The 23,326-nt window shown below is 51.1% G+C and overlaps 9 protein-coding genes across 9 annotated transcripts; 3 read left to right on the top strand and 6 right to left on the bottom strand.

Annotated features, from left to right (window-relative positions):
• Positions 1–174: 174 nt before the first annotated feature.
• On the bottom strand, positions 175–2,078 carry A1O5_01176 (uncharacterized protein; the record flags this gene model as incomplete). Its single annotated transcript, XM_007741795.1, has 3 exons — positions 175–299; positions 351–827; positions 884–2,078. The coding sequence occupies 3 exons, from the start codon at positions 2,076–2,078 to the stop codon at positions 175–177; spliced, it is 1,797 nt and encodes a 598-aa protein (XP_007739985.1).
• A 1,692-nt stretch (positions 2,079–3,770) lies between these two features.
• Positions 3,771–4,595, bottom strand: A1O5_01175 (uncharacterized protein; the record flags this gene model as incomplete). Its single annotated transcript, XM_007741794.1, has 1 exon — positions 3,771–4,595. One exon carries the CDS (start codon positions 4,593–4,595, stop codon positions 3,771–3,773), a length of 825 nt encoding a protein of 274 aa, XP_007739984.1.
• A 655-nt stretch (positions 4,596–5,250) lies between these two features.
• Positions 5,251–6,156, top strand: A1O5_01174 (uncharacterized protein; the record flags this gene model as incomplete). Its single annotated transcript, XM_007741793.1, has 1 exon — positions 5,251–6,156. One exon carries the CDS (start codon positions 5,251–5,253, stop codon positions 6,154–6,156), a length of 906 nt encoding a protein of 301 aa, XP_007739983.1.
• Positions 6,157–9,456: 3,300 nt separating this feature from the next.
• On the bottom strand, positions 9,457–11,004 carry A1O5_01173 (uncharacterized protein; the record flags this gene model as incomplete). The annotated part of the gene is made up of 3 exons (XM_007741792.1): positions 9,457–10,168; positions 10,237–10,657; positions 10,710–11,004. The coding sequence occupies 3 exons, from the start codon at positions 11,002–11,004 to the stop codon at positions 9,457–9,459; spliced, it is 1,428 nt and encodes a 475-aa protein (XP_007739982.1).
• Positions 11,005–11,573: 569 nt separating this feature from the next.
• A1O5_01172 (uncharacterized protein) lies at positions 11,574–12,494 on the top strand (the record flags this gene model as incomplete). Its single annotated transcript, XM_007741791.1, has 2 exons — positions 11,574–12,371; positions 12,426–12,494. The coding sequence occupies 2 exons, from the start codon at positions 11,574–11,576 to the stop codon at positions 12,492–12,494; spliced, it is 867 nt and encodes a 288-aa protein (XP_007739981.1).
• A 614-nt stretch (positions 12,495–13,108) lies between these two features.
• Positions 13,109–14,836, top strand: A1O5_01171 (uncharacterized protein; the record flags this gene model as incomplete). Its single annotated transcript, XM_007741790.1, has 1 exon — positions 13,109–14,836. One exon carries the CDS (start codon positions 13,109–13,111, stop codon positions 14,834–14,836), a length of 1,728 nt encoding a protein of 575 aa, XP_007739980.1.
• A 275-nt stretch (positions 14,837–15,111) lies between these two features.
• On the bottom strand, positions 15,112–17,177 carry A1O5_01170 (uncharacterized protein; the record flags this gene model as incomplete). The annotated part of the gene is made up of 5 exons (XM_007741789.1): positions 15,112–15,957; positions 16,034–16,156; positions 16,259–16,490; positions 16,605–16,849; positions 16,920–17,177. 5 exons carry the CDS (start codon positions 17,175–17,177, stop codon positions 15,112–15,114), a joined length of 1,704 nt encoding a protein of 567 aa, XP_007739979.1.
• Positions 17,178–17,604: 427 nt separating this feature from the next.
• Positions 17,605–19,260, bottom strand: A1O5_01169 (alcohol dehydrogenase; the record flags this gene model as incomplete). The annotated part of the gene is made up of 1 exon (XM_007741788.1): positions 17,605–19,260. The coding sequence occupies one exon, from the start codon at positions 19,258–19,260 to the stop codon at positions 17,605–17,607; it is 1,656 nt and encodes a 551-aa protein (XP_007739978.1).
• Positions 19,261–19,749: 489 nt separating this feature from the next.
• Positions 19,750–23,022, bottom strand: A1O5_01168 (sodium/potassium-transporting ATPase subunit alpha; the record flags this gene model as incomplete). Its single annotated transcript, XM_007741787.1, has 1 exon — positions 19,750–23,022. One exon carries the CDS (start codon positions 23,020–23,022, stop codon positions 19,750–19,752), a length of 3,273 nt encoding a protein of 1,090 aa, XP_007739977.1.
• Between the last annotated feature and the right edge of the window lie 304 nt (positions 23,023–23,326).

Genomic DNA, 23,326 nt, shown 5'->3' with positions numbered 1-23,326 from the left:
GTCTTGGCACTACCACAACCTGTCACCTATTTAAACGCTCGTTGTCACTCCAGATAGATGTTCTCAATCAATCAATCAACCTATTCCTGACACCCATGGGTTCAACAGAAGCGGCAAGACCTACATTCAAGCTCAGCTCCCGCTCGGGCCTGGTATGTGCCTTCGATACGCTTCCTACCCAGCTATCTTTACACCCTCAAGCGGCTTCCCTAGCACGTCGGATTGAATGGAGAGAGCCACGAACCGAGACCACCAACGTGCTTGAGCTGCGGTGCCCCCAAACATCCAGAACCCCGGGGCTATCTGGGGTCAGCACGGCTCGTCGAGAACTCTGTGAATTGCAAACTTACCTGCTGGCTTCATGACGTTCCGAACTTCCCCCTCTTCATCAAGTCCCCAGAATTCACTTAATTTCGACGCAAAGTCCTTTCCAACAACCTCTGCGACCTGATTTCGATAGTCGTGGTCCTGCCCGGTGGCAACCACCACTACATCTCCCTGGAGCTCGCTTCCGTCTTCGAATTTGAGGCCCTTGGAAGTGAACGTGGTAATGGGCACACCGGATTTCACCTTGATCTCGCCTCTCACAATGTGGGACGAAGCGCCAATGTCAATATAATACCCTCCGTAGCGCGACAAGATGTTGTCCATCAAGGGTGTCTCTCGGTCAACCCGGAACCCAGCCTGCTCGAGGTCGTCGAAACGGTCTTGCTCCTGGCTTGCGGCAGCCTCGTGGATTACCTTCAGAATGTCACGCAGAATCTTATTGGGGCGACAGGCGACCAAGGCATCGGCATCGGCAGTTGGGATGTTATTATTGTAGAGGCCTCCACGCTTGTTAGTCGGCAAAGCCTCAACGATTGCACGGCGTGGAGGTTCTTACCCTGTTGCCCCTTCACAATCCACTCAATTGGGTAGATCGCGGTCTTGTTGCGCTGGATCATGGTGACGGACCGCAGACCTGCTCGATACATGTCTTCAGCAATATCATGCGCCGTAGTACCTGATCCAATGACAATGCCGTCCTTGGTTGCCCAATCCCGGCTATGCTTGTACGCCCCTGAATGCAACAGCGTGCCCTGGTACTGGTCGGTTCCGGGATACTTCGGGTCGTTGTCGACACTTACACCTGCACCGGTGGCGACGACAAGGTGGCGGCAGACGAGCTTTCGCTTTTCGTTTCCGTTGACCGTGACATCCAGCGTCCAGAGTCTGCTCTCTGGAACCCAGGTTGCTCCTGTGGTGTCCACGCTCGTCCACAGATTGATGCTGTATTTTCTAACATAGTTCTCAAAACCTTCTGCGACGATCTTGCCAGGAAGCAATAATGGGTCGTTGGGTTTCCATGTACGCTCGAAGGGAAGATTGTTGTACTCGCGCACGGTATGCTGTCTCACCGACTCGTATCGTTGAGTCCAATTCTTTCCCACGGCAGGCCGCTTCTCTAGAAGCACATAGTCAACCCCAAGGGCGGCAAGCCTGCCGGCAACGGCGAGGCCGCATTGACCTGCCCCGATCACTACCACATCAAAATGATATTCGCCCTCTGATCTCTTCTGGCGGTCATTGACGCCGTTGACGATGCCGTTGCCCAGCGCGCCATCCACCGCCCGAGGAATATCGGGGTGTCCCTGGTCAGCAAAATTCTCTAGAACTGTCACGAGCATCCAGATTTTCCATTTCCCGTCTTCATCTGGGGTCAGCGAGGCGGTACCTGTACAGTTGCCGACCAGTCCGCTTTCTTGCTTCGTGGTGAAAGTGAACGGGATGTCGACCCATGAACTCGTCGGAACGGGTTTAGTGATACGACCAGCCTTCGTCTCAATATCCGTGACGTGCTGGGATTTGACTTGCCCGTTCCACAACTCCGCAATCTTTTCAGAGCTGTAGAATGTTCGAATCTGACCTGTGAGCGCGAGCCAGTCCCTCCACAATGCTGAACTATGCAGACCACTGGCGCCCAAATTGTCCAGTGTTTGTTGAGCCGACTTTTGGACTATTTCTACATCGACATCCTCTGGGACTAGTTGCGAAGGCAAACTGCCCGGCAGCTTGTCAAGGTCAAAACCTGGTGCCATGGTGAAGAAGTGACCAAGCCTTCAGTGCCGCTTACTTTGTCTTCTTAAATGAGAGATTAGAAGGAATTCTCCGGTTATATTAGAAGACTTCTATCGCAACTTCGCTGGCGAAGAACCAATTTCAATGTCAATGTCGAAATTAACTTTCGACAATATAACCATTTATATGCCGGCATGTAAGTTCGGATGGCAAATAGTCAACTGTGAATCGTCGATTAGCCGTCAGATTCAATGTGGGGAAGGGCCATTGAGCCATATCGCCCTGCGTTGAGCCGAGGCGGATCGTGGAGAGAGAATCAGCAATCCCTGTCAGACTTTCTCCGGCAGCTGACCCAAACCTGCATTGTACGAGTATCAGACGGGATTGTCGGCACACACATTGGTCCCGAGCTCCGAAGTTTGGTATCATACAAATGTCCACTCAGGTCCACGATGGATTTTATATTGCTGCAATAGGAAGGGACATGTTTGTGAAAGCCAGACTTTGATACTGTGAACGAGTGTCGACATGCTCTAGTTAATGACGCAAACAGCACACAGCGGAACGTCTGCAAGCCCGATGTTTGACATGTAAGTACAAGGGTGGTATGCGTAGCCTCGGGGTACTGTAGTTATCTATCCCTTTATTTTCGATGTCAGTATGTTGCTGGCAAAAAAGAACATCTGCTCTGATGACTGGGTCTTCGTGGCGTTCTTTGGAAAGAGAAGCTGCTGTCAGCCTACTCTCGTGCCCATTGTCCTGAAGAGTGCGCGTGATTATGATGTACCGTAGCTTGAGGGGAAGTAAGACCAAAGAATTTTGCTAACACTCGAGATATCAGTGAAGAGGACCGGTACTGGGAAGGATGCCATTTTTCCAGACAACCGGAAAGTGAACAAAAAGGGGGTGGAGAGGCGCGTGGTCGAACCAGGGAGCCATCCCCTTTTTATCACATGCTCACAGCTTTCACACCGGCAGCCTTGCCCCTTTTCAGGACCCACAGCAGAGGGGTTCGATCGAGACTCGGGGCAACACTCCCATTCGGCGACGCGGGAAAAGGCTGTGCCGCTCGCAGGCTACATCTGGTTCATACGCGTACATACGACGCACGTAGCGATATCGTGGAGGTGGTAAGGTGGACTCTACTTGGATTCCCGCCATGAAGGCAGGCAGTGAAAACAAGCACAAGTGGTACCATTATAACTAGTACATCTGGGGCAAAAGAACGAATTCGCCTGAAGGTTGGTGGACTTGGTTTTCAGCGGCACTCATCTCCGGGTCATCTCGTGAGTTTCCGAATACTGTCACCATTCTTTGTCATTGCAGTGTAACTCGTTTGCCAAAGCTCTCCCGGCTCGGACGAAAAAAACCAGAGAATGGATCAGGTCCCAGAGATTAATATCCTAGAGCCCAAGTTGGTCCATGTATTCTGTTGCGCGGCAAGCGATGAAGCCGACACTGTTTCCTGGATCATGAAGTTCGTCCCAAAATACATTCCGTTTTCATTTCCTCCGCGATGTAGAGCTTTTGAAGCATTTCGATTTGGTCATGACCTGGATCATAAGAGTTGCAACACTGCCGGACACGCAGAATAGTGCTCGAAATCAGAACGAGTGACCACCCCGGCCGGGCCGTTTCGTCGGCCTCGTTAACGATCTTCCGCTTGTAGTCGACTTGGTTGGCGTTGTCTCCTGACCGGTATTCTGTGATTGCTAGCTGCTGGTGGATGAAAAAGGCGCCGGGGTGGTACTTGACGCCGACGTAGAACTTGTCGTGGTGCTGCCACCACTTCCGCTCTGCTTCTGGACGGATGCCTGAACAACTTGTCCAGCTGCGTTGAAAACGATATCCACCAACGCATTGAGCGGAGCATATGAATAAGTCTTCTCAATGAGGCCACCAGATAATGTCTGACTGACACCCGTGTCGGTCATGTTTGTCAGGTAATTTCCAACGATTGTGCTCACTCCGTTGACTTCCTGGACGATATTTCCTAGATTGTCTATCAAGAATGATAGTGTTGTTCCTCCTTGTGTGATGGAACCGAGAAGACCGTCAATAGCCCCCACGATTGGCTCGAGCAATGAGGTGACATTGTTGATGGCAGAGATCAGGAGAGGGTTGAGGTCCAATGATTCGAAGACTCGGTTCACTATGTCGACTAGGTGGCCCAGACGGACGATCAGTTCAAGCTCTGCATCGATATCCGAAATGGTGAGGTTGACTTCTTGAATGGAGAGGGCGACGCCAGCATTGAGGGTGACCAGGGACGCGACTTGGGCATTCAAATTGATGTCTGCCCGCAGGTCGTCGACATCAAGCTCAATGCGACCGACGGAGAGAGTTGGTACGTTCAGGTAGACATCAGGAGGTGTAGAGGAAGACGATGCTGGACTCGGTGTCAGTGTCGCCGAATTTGATGGTGTGGTGCTGACACTCCCGCCGGGGGTCGATGAGGTGGTCGTTTGCGCCAGAACCTGCTGATGCAGCAGGAAGAAGTAGAGGAGCGATAGAAGCCGGAACATTGAGCGCGACATCGTGTTCCCTCCTGGTCATGGAGGAGAAAGAGGCAGGAATCGGTACACATCGCGCAATCTATATCATCAGCCCAGCCTCACTCCTCCTCATAGAGAATCCCACATGTTGGCCATGCCAATTTCTCGAGCAAGCATCGCCAAACCGCGAATTTCCCATGTCCAGGAAAGTTTTTCGCTCTCTTGTGGGCCGCAATGGTGCTGTTGGGTTTCACACTGGACGAAATTTGTGTGGAAGATCTGCGCAGATCCCTGCAGAGGCTCTGCCATCAAACCGGTTTTCTGCATGGCTTCTGATGGCTCCCCAGGTTTCAACGGCCCATTGCGGCATAGGACTGATCTGCCGAGATTGCAAGTGCGGGAACGTCCTGGGTTCCCCTGGACTAGGCCGTGCGCAAAACCGGACTTTCCCCATGTCGCGCGAACCGACTGCTCGAAACACCAAATGGGATGCCGAAAGTAACCCCTCGAGAATTCAAAAACTGGTGAGTCTGGAAATTGAAGCTTTCAAAGCGACAAAATAGGAGGGGCATTGCGACCACGGTTCTGCAGTAATTCGTAGAATGCCTACCATCTCCGTCAGCATTTGAATGAGAGCGTCTTCTCTCTCTCTGTTCTTGATGACGCTCTTTGCGACGATTCCATTCCTCAGCCTGTGATGGTGTCCATGCTTTTGTGGTCGCTGCTTCTTGCACTCATTCGATTCACATCCTCCCAGACGCTCTCCTCCAGCGATGGCTATACAGGCTACTCACTCGGTGTAACGGGCAACGACACGGACTCAGCAGTCTACGAGACCGACGAGACCGACACCTCGAACGGCGCTGTGTCCAATGCCAGCACTCCGCCCGATGTCTTCCTCAATGCGAGCGTCTCGGTCGGCGAAATCGACATCACGGTGAAGAACTTGACGGCCAAAATCAACATCGACGCCCAAGTGCTGTCTCTGCTGCAATTCAATGCCGGTGTCGATCTGAGCATCAATGCCGTGCAGTTGACGATCCAGAACGTGTCGGCGAGAGTTGAACTCGAGGCACGACTGGAGAACCTGGTGCTGATGATCAACGATACACTCAACTCAATTGATCTGAACCCTGTGATTGCCACACTAGGATCCGATGTCGGCTCGCTGCTCAACAATACCCTCGGCGGCAGCAGCACGAGCAGCAGCAGTCCCTCCACATCAACGAGCGACCTGTCCGCCCGGTCGGTGCTCCTCGACCAAGGCATCCTCTATTCGGTCAACGACTACAGCGGCAACACGCACACCAATCGGATCCTCGACCAGGCGGGCAATATCGTTGACCAGAAATTGCACAACGATGGCTCCGTCTTCTCGTCCCAGGTGGTCGGCTCATACTGGCACGACATGACATTTACAGGGCACGAGCGGGCCGTCCTGTTCAACGGTCAGAGTGCAAGGGAGTTGGAATATTCGTACACGCCATTCAACGGATTCAGTTCGATCGTTGCTATCTATCAGGATGCCGAAGGCAATGTGCTGGGGTCGAGGGTGCTGAGTGAGATTGAAGGCGGAGGATCAAGTACGATCGCTGACGACTGAATTGGATCTGGGACTTTCCCTAGTTTCTCCATCTCAGCATGAAATGAAAGAAGGATAATTCATCCCACAAGACATTGGGACTCGTGCATCTTATGTCACCCTCTGCGACGGAGCAGGGTCTTGCTGGTACCAGGACCCGCACTGCCACCATACATTGTGCTCGATCTCCCCGTAAGAAAGTGACCGAACTGGCTGCGCTTCCACATCAAACCTTCCCCTGCTGATCTCAATCACCACAAGTGAATCCACGCCTACCGCCCATCCAATTCTTTGTACAGCACGTTCGCTTCGACATGGACCCATCTTGGAATCATGACGGAGGCCCCTGCCATAACGTCCGCGTCCAGTCTTCAAAATCATATCGGTCGCAATCTTCGTGTGGGTCGAGATCCTCATCGAAGTAATCGCGGCGAGGCCCGTAATTCCACTGATCCAAAGTCGTATTCTGCTCTTCGCTTCACGGAGCCAACACTCTATCTGAGCTGTGGGGCTGGTATTCTGGGCTCTGCGACGCCAGGACACGCTCCTTTGATTCTTCATTCACAAGGTCTTGCCATCGAAAAGTTTGCCTTGCCCAGAACCTACCGCGTAACTCAGCGAGCTCCTGCACATCACCAACATTAAGCAATAATGTCCCCGGGGATCGGGCGCTGATTGCAAACTTCATACGAGCCGCCATGTTCAGCTTTGAACAGTCGCTCCCCGTCCTCCCTTGCCTGTTTCCAGCTCGCTAGGTGGCATTCATACCCAGTAGAGCACATAAGTATTCTCTAGAGATTTAGCCAGACCACGCAAGAACTTTCTGGATGCCGTAGTCCTCCCCGTGGCACTCTCTATATGCTGAACATCCTCCGCTCCCTGCAAGGCCACGCTGAAATGAGTAAACAAGATATCTGAATCGTTGCGATCATGAAAGAAGACTTTCGGGATCTTCTCGTCCTGATGGTCATCCTTTAGGGTCTTCCCTTTGACACCTGAAGCATTGAACGCTTTGTGCCCCGGAGAATATACACATCGACGAGATAGACTTTTCTGGTTGGGCTTCCCAAATCCATCAGTAGAGTGAGAGTGGAGATGGAGCCCTTGCAGCAAGGTCGACGCCTTCGAGATCGATACCCAAGACTCACTTGGCCTGCTGTAGGCCAAATTCCAGCACAAGAACAAATGCTTAGCTGGACTGGAGTACTCCTTGTCGCACACATTTTCGTACGTCGAGATTGCATAGCAATGGAGTTGCGAATTTCTTGTAGATCAGTGTCTGGTGGATGCGGCTCCGTACCCCTGGACAAAAATGATGAGATGTGGATTGGTGGTCAAGTACTTAATCTCAATTACCAGATCACCTTAACTTCTGTGAGGGAGAATTAAACCTGTGGATGCATTGGGCCTGGACAAAAAGGATTCCACATAACTGACGTGAGGATTCTTTCCTTCAGCAATCTGATGATTGGATTGCTGCAGCGGCTGGGGATATTTTTCAACAAATTCGTAGGGGGTTTTTTTTTTGCAAGTCAGCTGGCGTTCGCTATGTCTGTGTCCAGTTTGGAGTCGTGTTTACCATGCTAGAGAACAGTGACAGGAAGCAAGCCTCTCTCAGACTACGGTTCCAAGAGGATCAAAAAGGATAGTTGTGTTTCAGTATCGGGAGCGCCTTCAAGAGACATTTTATATATATTCAGTCCCATCGCTGCAGCCTCGATCTGGTGTACCCTCGACTTCGCCTGATGGGACTGTTAGAGTCCAGTGCCACCAAATTTAGGTGACCTCAGTCTCCATGCCACAGTCTTGCACAGTGATGTCTATTCTTGCCGCTCTCGTTCTATTCTAGACCTCGCCGCCGCCTCTTGTGACTTGGTAGAAAACCCTGTTGCCGTGACTTAACTTGTGTAGCAGTCCATTTGCGGACTCGTTTGCCTCTTCTAAGTTTAGGCGGCGTTGATGCCGGAGATGCTTAGGTTACGGACTATTCTAGGAGTGGACGTAGGTGAAGGATAGCGACGAGGCCGAGGTGGATTGGGCATTGAGGGCGTTCATATCCCGACTTTACGTGAGGCGATTCTATTAGCTAGGTCGCCTTACCAACTCAAAATTCGCAAGATATTCCGGCTAACTGCATCACAGCGAAATTCTTATAGAATTTGATGAGCAAAGTGTTGGTTTGAAGCCTTCCCTGGAGCCTTTCCGTCCATGTCTGGTCGGTCTGGCTCATGGTAAGCAGAAGAAGAAAGAGCCTTTAAAGCCGGGAACCCATAGTATTCACTATCATAGGGAGAAATCTTTCGATCCAGTCGATCGTATCCACAATCAATACGTTCTCCCATTGGCAGTACAGTAGTCCTGTATTTCGGTTATCTTGGTCCACCACCGCTGGAGATGATCAAGCGAAGCCCACTTTTCCAGACATACTTTGACGAAGGCATGTATCAGTGTTTCATTCTTTCTCCCTCTAGACGAGACATCGGGGACACTGAACTTGATTCTCACCTCAAGCTGTGCCTGACATTTGATTACAACAGCTTTGGAGATCATCGAAGACGAATAGCTAATGAGGCCAATTGGCGACACAATATACATGTTTCTTCACAGGGGAGGCCACACCTGGGGTGCCTGACCGACTGTCCTAGTATTTCTATGTCATAATTATGAGCACATCCACTTTCGAGCTCGATCCATTGCAATCGGTCCTCGAGGGCGTCCCCTACAAATCAACTCAATCTCAAAGTCACGGCCATACTGCCACGCCGCCTAGACAACGGGCTGTTCAAAACTCGGATAGGCTCCATGAGACAGTCTCAGGGACGTATCCGATGCCAGGAACAAGCCACAGATAATGCGCTCGACTTGGAGTTCAGTAAACGCAGCACTTTTGCATGTCGGCTTCCTGACCGATGGCATGTTATTGTTGTATCTGGCTCTCAAGCTCTGCGAGATTTTCCAGGCATAAGAGCGCGACAGCGTCGCTAATTTTCACGAACCCGTTGTCGCTTTGGTCTTGGAGAATTCAGCTTGTTGCTGGTTTCGTTGCTTTCAAACTCCATAGGTGACCGACATTAAACGTTCGTCCGTGCTCTCTCTGAGAGAGATTCCTGCTGTCTGAAAATAGTTCTCTCCTCAACTGCGTCCACAATTCCTGACCTAGCTAGACCATGCTATAGCCCAAAGAGTTTCGTAATCATTGCTCAGGCCCGTTGGGGTGACAGGTGTTGACAGCATGGTTGACAGCACTTGTGTCAGCATCCCACATCCAGATACCAATTCAGATCTGAGATTGTCGAGATGGACCAGCAACTATGTCGATTCTCAGCGTAGAGTGGTCAGAGTAGACGACGACGACGATAAGACGGAATCAAAGACTTCCTTCCCTGGTTTGTCATGTAGCAGGCCAATCCACATGAACGACTTCAAGACTCCCCGCATCTCGTTCCACGACTTCACTTGACATATGTCGATGCGTTCTCGTAAGCAATCCTTCAACCATAGGTGGTCAGATATGGTAAATGCCGAGACGGCGCCAACCATCAGAAACCAAAGCATGATCTGGGAGGAAGCCCCATCGGCAAGTTTGGGGTCTCGAAGGCAATTTTTGTAAATAGAGGGAAAGTAAACATAGGGCAACCTCAGATACTGCCACTTTAAGAAAACATTATAAGTCAACCCTAATAGGCTGAGCCGTACTGCTTCGTCAACCGAGCCTGTCTCAAAGCTCATATGGAGAAGGTGATACATGACTGAAGCCATAGTATCATAGAGGAGTCCCGGGGAAAGCATTCGTTGGGTTTCGACGGCGAGATTGACGATTGAACAGAATCTCTCCAGGACTCTCCAGGCTTCGACTAGACTCGCATCCATCTTGTGGAGCAAGCTTTCTGAGTCATGTTGAGAGCCGGTGACCCAAAAACTATTCCGAATTGACAAAAGCTCCTGGTCTGGATAAGGCACAACGGGTTCTGAAAGAGGATTGTTGAAGAAGATAGGCTCTGATCCACTTTGCATTGCCATGCTTATATCGCATCTGTGCAACAATCAGGTGCTTCTGGATCCGGCGAAATTTTAACAGGGCAATGAATGGCTGCTGCCTACCTGAACATTTCCGTGAGAAGCTTGCTGCCTCTGAAGGCAGCTATGCCTCCTCTAAGGTTGACCATCTTGCGAAGGCCCACCATATGATGCTTGAAGGCCCCATCTTCACCCATAAAAAATGCACTTACGGCCAAGGTCAAAACCACCGCTATTGTAGAATCCGAGGGTTTGGTGTTCTCATCCCCCAGTAAAAGCCTTTTGCGTAGGATTTGAACACCTTTCAAAAAATGCACAGTGGCATCTTGGTTCGTGGTAGGATATTCTCGACCTAATAACTTGTCCATGAAGACCTCGGCCGCGAAGACGGTTACGTGAAGATAAGCAGCGTCGAATTTCAGTGGATCAAACCACGCCATGTCCTTGTGACTGAATCCAGTCACCATCACTAGAGGGAACAATGCTCTCGCTGCCATCTCAAAGACTAGTTTTACATCAAGTTAGCCTCGGTCAATCATAGAGCAAGAGTGACCCACATCTCACTACATCCCCAAACGCGGCCGAATCCATCTCAGCAGCAAACACGAAGGAGGACAGATCCGAACCGACTCTTCCGGGAACAGTTGAATACTTGTAGTACGCTTCGATGAAGGTATCCAATGGCACCGGTGGACCTCGTTTGGCATCAACCATAACTGCCCAACTTGTCGATCCTCGTTGTTTGGCTCGATGAGACTTGCCCCGGTTCTTCCCCCTCATTACCTGACTTCTGATGAGCCTCTGCGTCTCCGGATCCGCTTTCTTGACGTCTGTTGTTACGATGAAATGCATCCCTGCTAATCAACGACGGGCGAAAAGGAATGAGAGGGCACCTTTGAGAAGAGAACTAGACCAACTTAGGAGTTAGGCTTAGGAGATCTTGACATGTTTTTGGACTTGATGTAGGCAACGTTTTCTAGCTTTTCTGTCCCAACAAATAAAGGTTCGTGATGTGGGCGATATACACGGCCTACATGGCCTTGTGAGAGCCTTTAATTTCCTCGCCTCAATTTGATGCAGTGAGATCAAGCGAAAAGAGGCGCGAAATCACCCAGCCTGCCAAGCCCTCGATTGTTTGCCATTTCAGGCATAGCCGCTTCTTAAAGCATCAAAACCCATCTACACCATATCCATCAATAGGCAAGGACGCCTGCGTAGCTCATTTGTGAAATGCATTACGAGTCCAATCGACTCGCAATCCCCCTTTTCGTAACGAGTCAATTCTTCAGGTATAAAGGTAGTGTGACTTCTTCTGGTAGCATGGCGTCTTCGCATTCCTTCTCCAGGTCAAGAACGGTCGCCATCCACGGCTTTCAACCCTACAGAAGATTACGCGATCAATTTCGTACCTAGATATTTCAATGGCTTCAGGACTCAAGTCAGTCCTTATAACCGGCTGCTCTGCCGGTGGAATTGGCGGAGGGTTGGCCGAAGCCTTCCACGAACACGGATATCACGTCTTCGCGACAGCACGTACACCATCAAAGATCTCGCAATCTCTCGCCAAAGCACCGAATGTCACCGTTATGACTCTTGACGTATTGTCTTCCGAATCGATCGCGGCGGCTGTTGAGAGCGCCACAAGAGTCACCGGTGGCAAGCTCGATGTCCTTGTCAATAACAGCGGAAGTCTAATGATCATGCCAGCTCTGGATACGTCAATTGAAGAGGGCAAGAGACTTTTCGACACCAACTATTGGGCAGTCCTCGCCATGATTCAGGCTTTCGCCCCGCTATTGATCAAAGCAAAAGGCTATGTCGTGAACAATACATCTGTTAGCGGGCTAGTTCCTTTTGGAGCCTTTGCAAGTATCTACAACAGCTCAAAGGCCGCTGCTATCCTCGGGAGCGAAACATGGCGTCTCGAGCTCGCGCCTCTCGGGGTTCGGACCCTAACTCTTGTGACGGCCGCTGTCAAATCCAACGTCTTCACCAACATGACACCGATAAAAATACCCGAGAACTCATACTACGACGGGATCCGAGACTACATTCAAGGAAGAAGCGACGGCAAAGTGCAAGAAAATGGCATCACGGCGAAACAGTTTGGTGTCAAAGTTGTCCGACAGGTCGAAAAGGGTAGGACAGGAAAGTACTGGGTTGGGGGAGGTGCACTGTCTGCTCGCTACGCTTTATGGCTGTTGCCAGAATCTATGATGGTGAGTTTATGGGCGTTTGTGTCTAGATGTGACATGCTGACTGGGATTGGGTAGGACGCGCTGTTAGCCTCCCTCTTCCCCTTCGCCAAGATGCTATTGGCCCAATCTAGAAGTAAAGCGTGACTTGAGGAGAAGATGTGTCGAATTATCCGTCTGGCGGAGAGAGTCTAGGGATCAATGAAGGGGCCTATTTCAATGGACAAAGCCTGCCCTGAAGGGGAAATCTATGCACAGTAGCTTACAAGTATGCTGAGAGCAGCGCCGTGGCGCCTAATAGCACCATTATTGAGGTGATGAATGGCCATGCTTTGCACCGAGATTTGTACAGCCTGGCTCGATCAGGCTACCGTTGTATGTCAGTGAGCTGCTCAGGGAGTTCTCAGTGAAGCTCAGCCAAAGGCTCACCTAATGATCAGGTTAAAGTAGCCTTCGCTCACCCTCTAGGATCACGCCGGAATTATTTGGTAGACAGGCTTTTCGTTCCCGAGTAATCTACGTGGTCAGGGGTGCCTGGGGGTGCTAAGGACTCCCCAGCAAACAGTGCAAACGCAGCAAACATAGCAAATGTGCTTGCGGCTTTCACGTGTTTTCTCAAATTCATCAACTGCATGAACTCAACCCTCGACTTCAGATGCTGGGAAGTAGTCGGGCGAAATTTCTCTTGAAGAAAGGCCTGACTTTCAACCCAAAAATGTAGCGATCCGGATAAGCCGTCTTTTTTCACACTACTAGCCGCCATGTCTTCGCATTATACGACCGAGCCTCCTCCAACTGCCTCAGTTCTTCTTCATACAACGGCTGGCCCTCTCACAATATCCCTATTCGCGAACCAGACACCTTTAACATGCAGAAACTTCCTGCAGCATGTCCTCGACGGAGACTACGACAACAATATCTTTCACCGCGTCTCCCCGGGCTTTGTCATCCAAACAGGCGATCCGACCGGTACCGGCGAAGGTGGACAAAATATATACGAGGACAGGGAATTTGAACGATATGACGATGACTGGGCGCGGCTGATGGGGCGAGAAGAAGGCGAGAAGATCAATTTCGGAGATGAAATCCATAGCCGGCTGAAGTTTAACAGGAGAGGGCTGGTTGGTATGGCGAAAGGCACCGGAGACGGAGCAGGCTACGGCAGCCAATTCTTCATCACGCTGGGAGACTGCAGAGCTGAGCTGGATGGAAAATGTACCATGTTCGGCCGGGTAGAGGGTGATGGTATATACAATGTGGTCAAAATCGCGGAAGGCGAGCTATTGGAACGGAGCGAAAGACCAATGTACCCGGAGAAGATTCGCAGGGTCGAAATCACCGAAATGCCCCAGGGTGATGCATGGCAGAAAATGCGGAAAAGGACCAAAGTCGCGGAACGCACCGTTGAAGCTCCCGCAAAGAAAAAGGCGCTGAAAAAGAAGGGCGGGAAGACTCTACTCAGCTTTGCCGGAGATGAAGGTGAGGATGATGCTGGTGAAGTTGCCGTACGACCAAAGAAGGCCAAATTCAATCCAGCTCTGATCGATAGCGAGGAAGTCCCTGAACCAAAGCCAAAGACCAATGGTACTGCTCCTCAACCTCCCTCGATCGAGAAACCACGACAGAGATCACCCTCGCCCACGATCCCGCAAAAGCGCAAAGCAAGTCCACCACCGTCGACGAAATCTCCCTCACCGGTTCAACGCCGGAAGCCATCATTCCACGACCCATTAACTCAACTCCCTCTACGTAACCCAGAATCACCGTCTCGCTCGCCAACCCCGGTTGAGAAACCGTCAGCATCCAGAACCTCTGCACTAGAAGCCGAGATCGACGCCCTGAAAGCATCCATGCGTCGCAACGTCGACACCAAGGCCAATGGTTCTATATATAAGAAGTCAGCCTTAGAATCCCTGATCCCGGCAACAAGCACAAGAGGTCGCAAACGGCCTCGCCCAGGCGAATCCAATGCTCGTGATGAGACCAAGGCGCTAAAAATGCTGAACGACTTCAAAGCACGGCTGGAATCGGCTGACGTACAGAGTAAAGCCCACTCTTCAAAATCCACGAATGGTCACAAAGATGACAAAGACCACAACTTCGCATCAACCTCCCCAGACAGGGATCACAAACCCTCAGAAGTAGTCGCCGGTCCCACCAAACACGATGACGATGAAGAGGCAGCCCTATGTGACCTCCATTTCATAGCAAACTGTCAATCGTGTTTGAAGTGGGACAACCCGGCCAATGCCGAGGCCGAAGAGTCCGAGGACGATGCGCAGTGGATGAGCCATTCGTTGTCGTTCGCCAAGGACCGGCTGGGCAAGGATCTGAACTGGAAAAAGAAGAACGAAGAGGAACTGGTAGTTATTGATCCGAGGGAGAAGGAGAAAGAGTTGATATTAGAGAGGAAGCGCGAGAGAGACAGGGATAGGGATAGGGATAGGGACAGGGATAAAGGAAAAGGAAAGAGGAAAGAAAGGTGGTAGTCTTTGCATTTCGCCTTTGCATTTGCTTCAAAAATCAAAATGGACCTAGGAAATAATCTGACCCCAATGAAAACCAATGAACAAGCCAGCTAGTAAGCCATATACTTCATTCCATGGACCTTTACGAACTCCCGCGACCTGGAAATTGGCAAAACGTGAAAACGGAGGAGGAGAGAGAAAGGGAGAGAAAGTCATTGCCCATACGCGCCTCAGGCGCAAACCGAACTACCAAGTATACATACACACATACTTGCGGTAGGCACGTAGGGAGCAGGCTAGGAACTGACATAAAACGCCAAATCGACCGTTTCGCCGAGCTTCTCCTTCTCCTCGGCCTCTGTCTCGAGGCGCGTGAAGCCGTTGCCCAGGACTCCGCGCCAGCGGTTCGGCGAGTTGTATCTGATGTCCCAGTCCTCGCCGCGGATCTCGCGCAGGATGACCTCGCGGTACAGCAGGGCGCTGCCGGGCCAGGTGGCCGTGACGCGGCCGTCGACGCGGTGCTTCTTGTACCAGCTCTTGCAGGCGCCGGTCCAGGTGAGCGTGTCGTGGATCTCGTCGCCGTAGGTGACGAACTCGTCGGTCGCGTCCTGCCGCGGCGCCGCGGACTTGATGTCCTCGCCCGCGATCTTGTGCAGCCATTTGATGATGTACTCGGCTGTCCAGGTCATGCTGGTGATCAGCGTGCCATGCCCAACCGTCGCGTTGGGGCCGGTGAAGATGAAGTAGTTGGGGAAATCCGGGCACGCGACGCTAAGGTAGCTCTCGGGCTCGTCTTTCCATTTCTCCGCCAGCGTCATCCCGTTGCGCCCTGTGACTGGGTAGTGAGGGATGTGCGAGACGTCGAAGCCCGTGGCGCACACGATCACGTCAAGGTCGTATTGCGCGCCAGATTCTGTCTCGATCCCCGTCTCGGTAATTCGCGCGATGGGCGATTTCTCCAGTGAAACGGTGGGCAGGAGGAACGACTCCAGGTAGCCTTCACCGGGGGTCAGGCGTCGGCAGCCCAGCGTCCAGTTTGGGATCAGTTTGTCACAGAGTTCGGGGTTGTTGTTTAATGCGGCGCGCATCCGCTCGACGGTGACCTCCGTGGATTTGGAGTTTTGGACAGAGCCTTTGCGGAACTATAACCAGTAACATGGCAATGGATCAGCACGAAAGTCTTTGTAGAAAACGAGAAAGTCAATGGGACGCACGTACCAGCCTGAATCCCTTGTTCATCCCATGCTGCAACATCTTGCGATAAGCCTTGTGTTTCTCTGGATTTCGAAACCTCCTCTTGTCGCTCTTTGTGTACCTTGGGTTGAAGATACTCCCCACTTCCTCATCAGAAGGATTCACTTCCGTCATATCAACACCTTCATCACCATTTGTCATTTCCTGGTCCTCGCCCTCTTCGGTATCAGGCTGTCCGTCGCTGCCAACACCGAGTGCCTCGCCCAGGCTCTGAGTGATCCAAGTTGCTCCCCGCTGGAAACTCACCACCTGCGTACCAGGTAACTTGGCCATCTGCGGCAAGATTTGGATGGCCGACGATCCATTGCCAATGATTCCAATCTTTTTGTGCGAGTAGTCATAGGAATGATCCCAGCCTGCCGAATGCACCTTATGGCCCTTGAAGGTGTGAAGGCCGGGTATATCTGGCCATTTCCATTGACTGGAGGGAGAAGATTAGAACGTGTCTGGCCATGAACCGTAGCCAGAAAAGCAGACTTTGGAATGTACCGGTCCTTGCTCGGACGAATTGTGTAGGTATGGGAAAGCAACTTACCTCAGAAACCCCTGAGCTGAGACGAGAACATCAGCGAGTTCATCCCTTTCCTCCCCGTCATTCTTCCGGACTCGGATCTTCCATTTTCCTTCGTCTTCGAGCCAATTGAGGGCTATTACCCTGGTGTTGAACTGAATGTCCCGCTTCAGGTTCCACTTGTTGACGACCCTCCGCACGTACTCGAGAATCTCGGGGCCTTCAGCATAGAACTTGGACCAGTCGGGGTTCGGGTCAAAAGGAAATGCCTAGATCAAGCAGAAAATCAATTTCATGCTTTTCTCAGTAGTTGCCTGGATAAGAACGAAGCAGACTGACATAGATGTGAGCTGGCACGTCGCACTGTACGCCCGGGTATGTATTGACCTTCCACGTTCCACCAACGTCATCATTGGCTTCGAAGATAACGTGGTCGATGAACTCCTGTAACTCCGGCTGTTCATGCTGGATCTTGTGGGCAAATATCAAGCCTGAGAAGCCGGCCCCAATAGTGGCGACGCGTAACTTGCGCGTCTTGTATGCGTATGAGTCCGAGATTGGGACCCATATTTCTTTCAGTCGTTCAGGAGAGACCATATTCGAGACGAGATCGTGAACACAGTAAGAGAATATGACAAGGATGCTCAAAAGCGCTAACTTAGAACAAGAACAACAAAAGCGTGTGCAAACCCCAGACGAAGGACGACTTGGCCAAACCCTTCGATGTCGAGAAGCCTGGCTATGTATCTTTTCTCCTCAGGTCCGTGAATTGGAGAACAATATATATTGCCTCGGCGGAATTAATACATTGACACGGCGATTTCCCCGCATTGATTCCTCTATCATACCCGGTCGAGAGCCATTGACTGGCTGTAACTGGCTGCCAGTATCTGAGTCAGTGGTAAGACAGCATGTTGAACTGCACTGATAGAGTGTGAGATGCCATGAGACTTTTGACGAAGAAAGCTGGACGCAGCAACTCGATATGACGCGGCTTCTCACCCATCAGCCACCTCTTCCATTTTTATATGTACTTATACGGATTCATAATCCCGTTGGGATCGTAAAGATTCTTTATCTGCTTCATCAGCTTGATCATGGTCTCACTCCGACTGTATCCGATATATTTCTTTTTTGCAATGCCGAGGCCGTGTTCCGCACTGATACTTCCCCTTCGCTTTTGGATCCACTCGTACACCCACGGTTCTATTGCTTCTTCAACTTCTTTTGTGTATTTCCGCACGGGAACGTTCAAGTGCAGATTCGAGTCGCCCATGTGTCCATAGCCTACCACATCAATTGCTGGGAAAGAGTCATCGTCACCTACCAAGCCTTTCGAGTTCAGTCTCTCTCTTGTGTCTTCCACAAGTTGATAGAGTTCTTGAATCGGAATCGAAAGGTCGTATTTGTACGTGCCGCCGAAATGACCGATAGCTTCGGTGATGCCCTCTCGCCACGCCCATAGAGATTTGGCTTGGGTTTCATCTTGAGCAAGAACGCCATCCGAGACGATCTCTTCACTCATGACATACTCCAGGAATTTTTCGAGTTTTTCACTGTCGTGCTCTGTGTTGGAGCCGCTTGTTTCAATCAAACAATAGAAAGGATGATCACCTTCCAGTGGTCTTTTATTGCCGGTAATTTGATGAACGAAGCCCTGGCTCCGAGCATCCATGAGTTCAAAGGCAGATAGAATCTCGCCAAGCTGGACCTTCGCTTCTTTGTAAGCTTTTTGCACATTCTCAAACGAAGGAAGGCCAAAATATGCAACGTTGACTGCTTTGGATCTCTGTGGGCAGACCACCGACACACCCGTGATGATTCCAATGGTCCCTTCTCCTCCGATAAAGAGTTGCTTCAGGTCATATCCGGTGTTATTTTTCCGGAGTGTACCAAGATCGTCGACGATAGTGCCGTCCGGTAGTACTGCTTCAACTCCAAGGACGTTGCCGTGTAATGAACCATATCGTAATAGTCTCAAACCTCCAGCATTGGTCGCCACATTGCCGCCTATCTGGGCTGATCCTTTGGCACCAAGATCGAGCGGGAAGAGGTGGCTATGCTCAGCAAGATAATTGTCCGCCACTTCGAGAATAACACCTCCGTCGACCACGAGAATGCCGCTAATGTCGTCGAAGCTGCGGATCTTGTTCATCCGAGAAAGCGAGATGACAATCTCATCAAAGACTGGCACGCTGCCTCCGACCAGACCCGAGTTTCCACCTTGAGGAACCACGGCCAGTTTGTTGTCGTTGCAGTATTTCAAGACTCTGCTCACTTCTTCCGTGCTCTTCGGTCTCAAGACGAGCTTGGCGTGACCTCTGTATTTCCGCATCCAGTCCGTATTGAAAGCTTCAAGATCGTCTGAAGCATCCTTGGTCACTCCATCAATGACAGCAGCGTCCTCGCCCAGGGCGGATTTGAAGAATTGAATGTGCTCTGGCGTGACGTCTGAGAACCTCGGGTCTCGTTTGAGGGAGGGGTACATATCGGTCGTGTATTTGACATTGCGATGGGGTTCGCTGGGGTCTTCTGGTCGTCGAGGCGTTACAGAGAAATTTCGCACGGGCTCAAACAGAGGTCGCAGAGACTGGCACTGCCGGGCTTGAGACCGAGGTATCGAAGGTCTTTTGGTCTGGCGCAACACGCGTGCCAGGCCTCTTGATGCTGAGCCAGACATGCTTGCCGGCCCCCGAGATGTCCGCAAACAGATGAAATGTATCTTGCAGAGAAGAAAGAGGCTGGGAGCTGCGCTCAGGGAAAATACACGGACGGAGACGACGAGAAACTGAGTCTTGCCGTCGGCATCTCAGCTCCGACAATCGGCATCTGCTTCCCCGAATCTTCTCCATGATCATAAAGCAGCAACAATGTCCGCCTCTAAAAAGATAAAGCACAATATCATTCAAATTCCTAACGAGTACGACGTTATAAAGGCCCTGAATTCCTCTCCCTGTTGGGCCAAGCTCCCCCTGGAATCATGGGCCTTGTGCTATAGGACAAAAGGCTCTTTTTATCTCCTTCGAGTGATTTGCTCTGATGCTCATAACAACCTTTCGAGCCAAATACCCATATCCTCGCTTGGAAGAATCTAGACGTGCATGATAACTCCATTCTTTGATTTCTCCTGTCAGATATGAATCGAGCCCGTATTCTCCAAATTCCACTCTTACCATGCGATTCTAGCAAGCGGTCCTCGTGGCCAGGTGCGGACACATAACTTTCTCAGCTCATCCATCATCAGGATCCCAAGCGCCAACGGCAAAGGCAAGAACCAGAACTCGATGGGTGCGCTCCCAGTGCCAAACAAGCTTTGAATACCAGGTTCCTGCGTGACGAAAATCGCAACAGCTATCGAGAGAACCGCAGACAAGAGCAGCCAAGGATTACGACGCTGCTTTCGGATGGGATCAGCTTGGAGGATTGACAGCCTCTTATTTCGGATAGAAAGAATGTTGCCCCATTGAAGAAATACCAACGTAATGAAGTAGACGGATTGCCCCGTGGTGTTGAATGCTGTAAGTTCTGCCTCGGTGTATCCGTGGAAGCCAGCAGAGTACTTTTCGAAGGCAAAGAACAGGTCTTTGATCGGAATCCGCGCATATCGGTAGTAGTATAAAAAGTACATGGCGTGCGCACAGATGGTTTCCATGACACCGATGAAAAGGTAAGATTGAGCATAGATCCGAAGATTGATCAAATGATCCTTCTTTCGGTTCCGCGGCGGCAGACTAAGAAGGTCGAATTCTTCTCTCTCCATGATGAGACTCAGAGCCAGAAATAAATCGGTAAATACGCAGATGATGATCATCAGAAAGGAAGAGAGTGGCAGTGGAACGCCAAAGAAGACATTGACCAGCACTGGCCAGATCTCTGACCAACTTCCAGCGGGCAGAAGGTAGCTGATGACTTTTTGAAGATTCTGGAATACAAGACGGCCGAGTCGAATTCCGTCAACAATAGAGTCAAACTTGTCGAGTAGCACCAGATGAGCAGCCTCGAGGGCGACGTCACTGCCGTTGACCATCGCGACGCCGACATCGGCAGCTTTCAGAGCAGGGGCATCGTTGACACCATCTCCAGTCACTGCAGTGGTATTTCCACGACTCCGGAGCTCGTTAACGATCCGAAGTTTATGTTCCGGAGTGCACCTGCCGAACACAATCTCCTGGTAGGCACATACAACGTTCCAGTCGTCCTTCTCAAGTTGGCTGATCTGGGAGCCTTCCAGGAGCAGAGACTGGTTGCTATACTCGGTGTCGGGCCCCTCGTCCCGTCGTTCTTCAATTGTTGAAAATGTGTCGGGCTCTCGGTCTCCGGTAAAAATGCCGACCTGACGAGCAATTGCGGCGCCAGTTAGACCAAAGTCTCCTGTCATCATGAAGAACCGGATTCCAGCACGGCGGCAAGCTGCAACAGTGGAAGCAGTCTCCGGCCGTGGCGGATCAAATATGCCCACCAGACCAATGGCGACAAGACCCGTTGCACAGTGATCAACAAGCTCCTGGGACAATTCATTGGAATGAATAGGATTGGTGGGTGTATATTTACGCTCACATAAAAGGATGACTCGCTCTGCATTGCGCGACATTCTGTTCTGGAGTTCCGAGAAGGCCGTCCTTGCTTCGCCGTCCAAGTCAGCGACAGAATTGGATTGGAAAGACCAGTATTGAGAGCATCTAGGCAACAATACGTCAGGCCCTCCTTTGAGGAATGCTGTATATGCCATCGACGGCGCCTTCCCCGCAGGATTGGCCTCATCCGGCAGTGTTTGATGCAGCGTTAGCATAAACTTGTTCTTGGGATTGAATGGGATAGCAGCGACTTGAGGAAACAGATGGCGAAGTCGCTGGCTAGACGTTACAGCCTCCACGAACCGAAGGAGTGCTCCGTCCGTTGGATTTCCATGTGTAAGACGATCTTCTATCGGTTTCTCGAGACAGACAGGGTCAAAAGACGCTCCGTTGCACAATCCTGCAGCAGTCATGAGACGTACCAATGACTGTGCTGGTGGACTTCGCGAAAAGCGCTCCTTTGCCTGTTGTGAAGACATGGACTCGTCCACGAAGCTAATACTGGTCACAGTCATTTGGTTCTTGGTCAAGGTTCCAGTCTTATCGGAGCAGATGACTGAAACGCAGCCCAGAGTCTCCACCGTAGCCAGGCTTTTGGGCAACACGTTGACTGCCTTCATCCGCCTTGCTATCAACATCAGAGTCAGTGCTACGCCGACAGGCATCCCTTCGGGGATAAAGGCGACGACACAGCCCATGATGTCATCCAGCATTGCCACCACGTTCATGAAAGAGTGATGTTGTATCCTCAGCCAGCCAACCCAGGCAAAAAGAATCAGACATGCTAAGCAGATCGTAAGTCCGCAGATTATGGTGACGAAGCGGGTGATTTCCTGTTGAATGGCGGTTGGCTTCGCTTTCACGGCAGATGTAGCTTTGGCAATGGCCCCCATCACGGTTTTCGCGCCTGTGAAGATGACAATTCCAGTGGCGGTTCCATTGGTAACAACAGTGCCCATCAGGGCCATATTTCGACTCTCGAGAATGTTGTCATCTGTGGGATCAAGGGACGCTTCGACTTCTTCAGATTCACCCGTCATGGCAGATCTATCAAACCGAGTGTCTCCGATGGTCTTGATAAGCCGAATGTCTGCAGGGACCTTGTTCCCGATTTCGAGATGGACAATGTCGCCCACGACAACTTCTTTTGTGGGAACGCTTTTGCGGTGCCCATCACGGAGAACGAGGGCGTCCGATGGCAACATGCCGAGGATAGAGTTCATAGTTTTGGCGGTTGACCAGTCTTGGAAGGCCGAAAAGGAAGCCTGAAGAATGATGACAATAATGACCAAGACTGCAAGGCCTAAATTGTAGGGTTGAGGATCTGGATCACCTAGAGGTTTCCAGCAGATGAAAAAGATAATGACGCCCACCCATAGGATCGAGCAGAACCCGCCAAAGACATATCCCGCCAGCGTTTTGGCGTAGTTTCGACGGCGTTGGGGCAGCACGTTGTAACCATGCTCTTGCAAGTGTTTGGCTGCTGAATCAGAACTCAGACCCACTGTTGGCGACACTCCTAAGCGCTGGCACAGTCTCTCAACACTGATGCGATGGTGGTCGGCGTGCGCCAATTCATGACCCGGTGTTCGCAGGTCCTCCTTTCCTTTGTCTTCACCACCCAATTCGCTGATAGCCTTGGACTCTGAAGTTTGAAATGATAGAGTACGGTACGTAATAGGGATATCGTAATTGGCGTGCTGTATTCGACTGCGGACGCTGGATATCGAGTCTCGACTTGCTGAACGTCTTCGACGGTGGGGCTCATCTTCCCCCGAAGCGTTATGGGCACCTGACCGATTGCGCTGTTCAAGAGTGCCATCTTCGAATGCAATGGTAGTCAACCGTGCGGAGACGTGATTAGTCATTGCTCCTTTGTCCATGATCTATTACCGATGATAGCTCGAATGCTTCCTCACCATGGTCGGTAAGTAGACATGGCGTAGAAGCAGCTTTATATGCCTGAGAACGACCAACTGAACTGAATTTTCCTTCGAAAACCTGACCCAGTTTATTTTCTGATACCCACCTGGCTGTAGATGTGGATTAGAACAACATCGAGGGCCGAAGCAGAGCACGACACCGATTGTCGCCATCCCGTCTCCGCAAAATTTGAAACGAGCTTGTAATAATTATGCAACAAAAACTGAATTTGGACCTTTCGTCGTGGGT

This window comes from Cladophialophora psammophila (assembly GCF_000585535.1).
Source record: "Cladophialophora psammophila CBS 110553 chromosome Unknown aczJe-supercont1.1, whole genome shotgun sequence".
NCBI lineage: Eukaryota > Fungi > Ascomycota > Eurotiomycetes > Chaetothyriales > Herpotrichiellaceae > Cladophialophora > Cladophialophora psammophila.
This window is presented reverse-complemented; position numbering and strand designations above follow the sequence as displayed.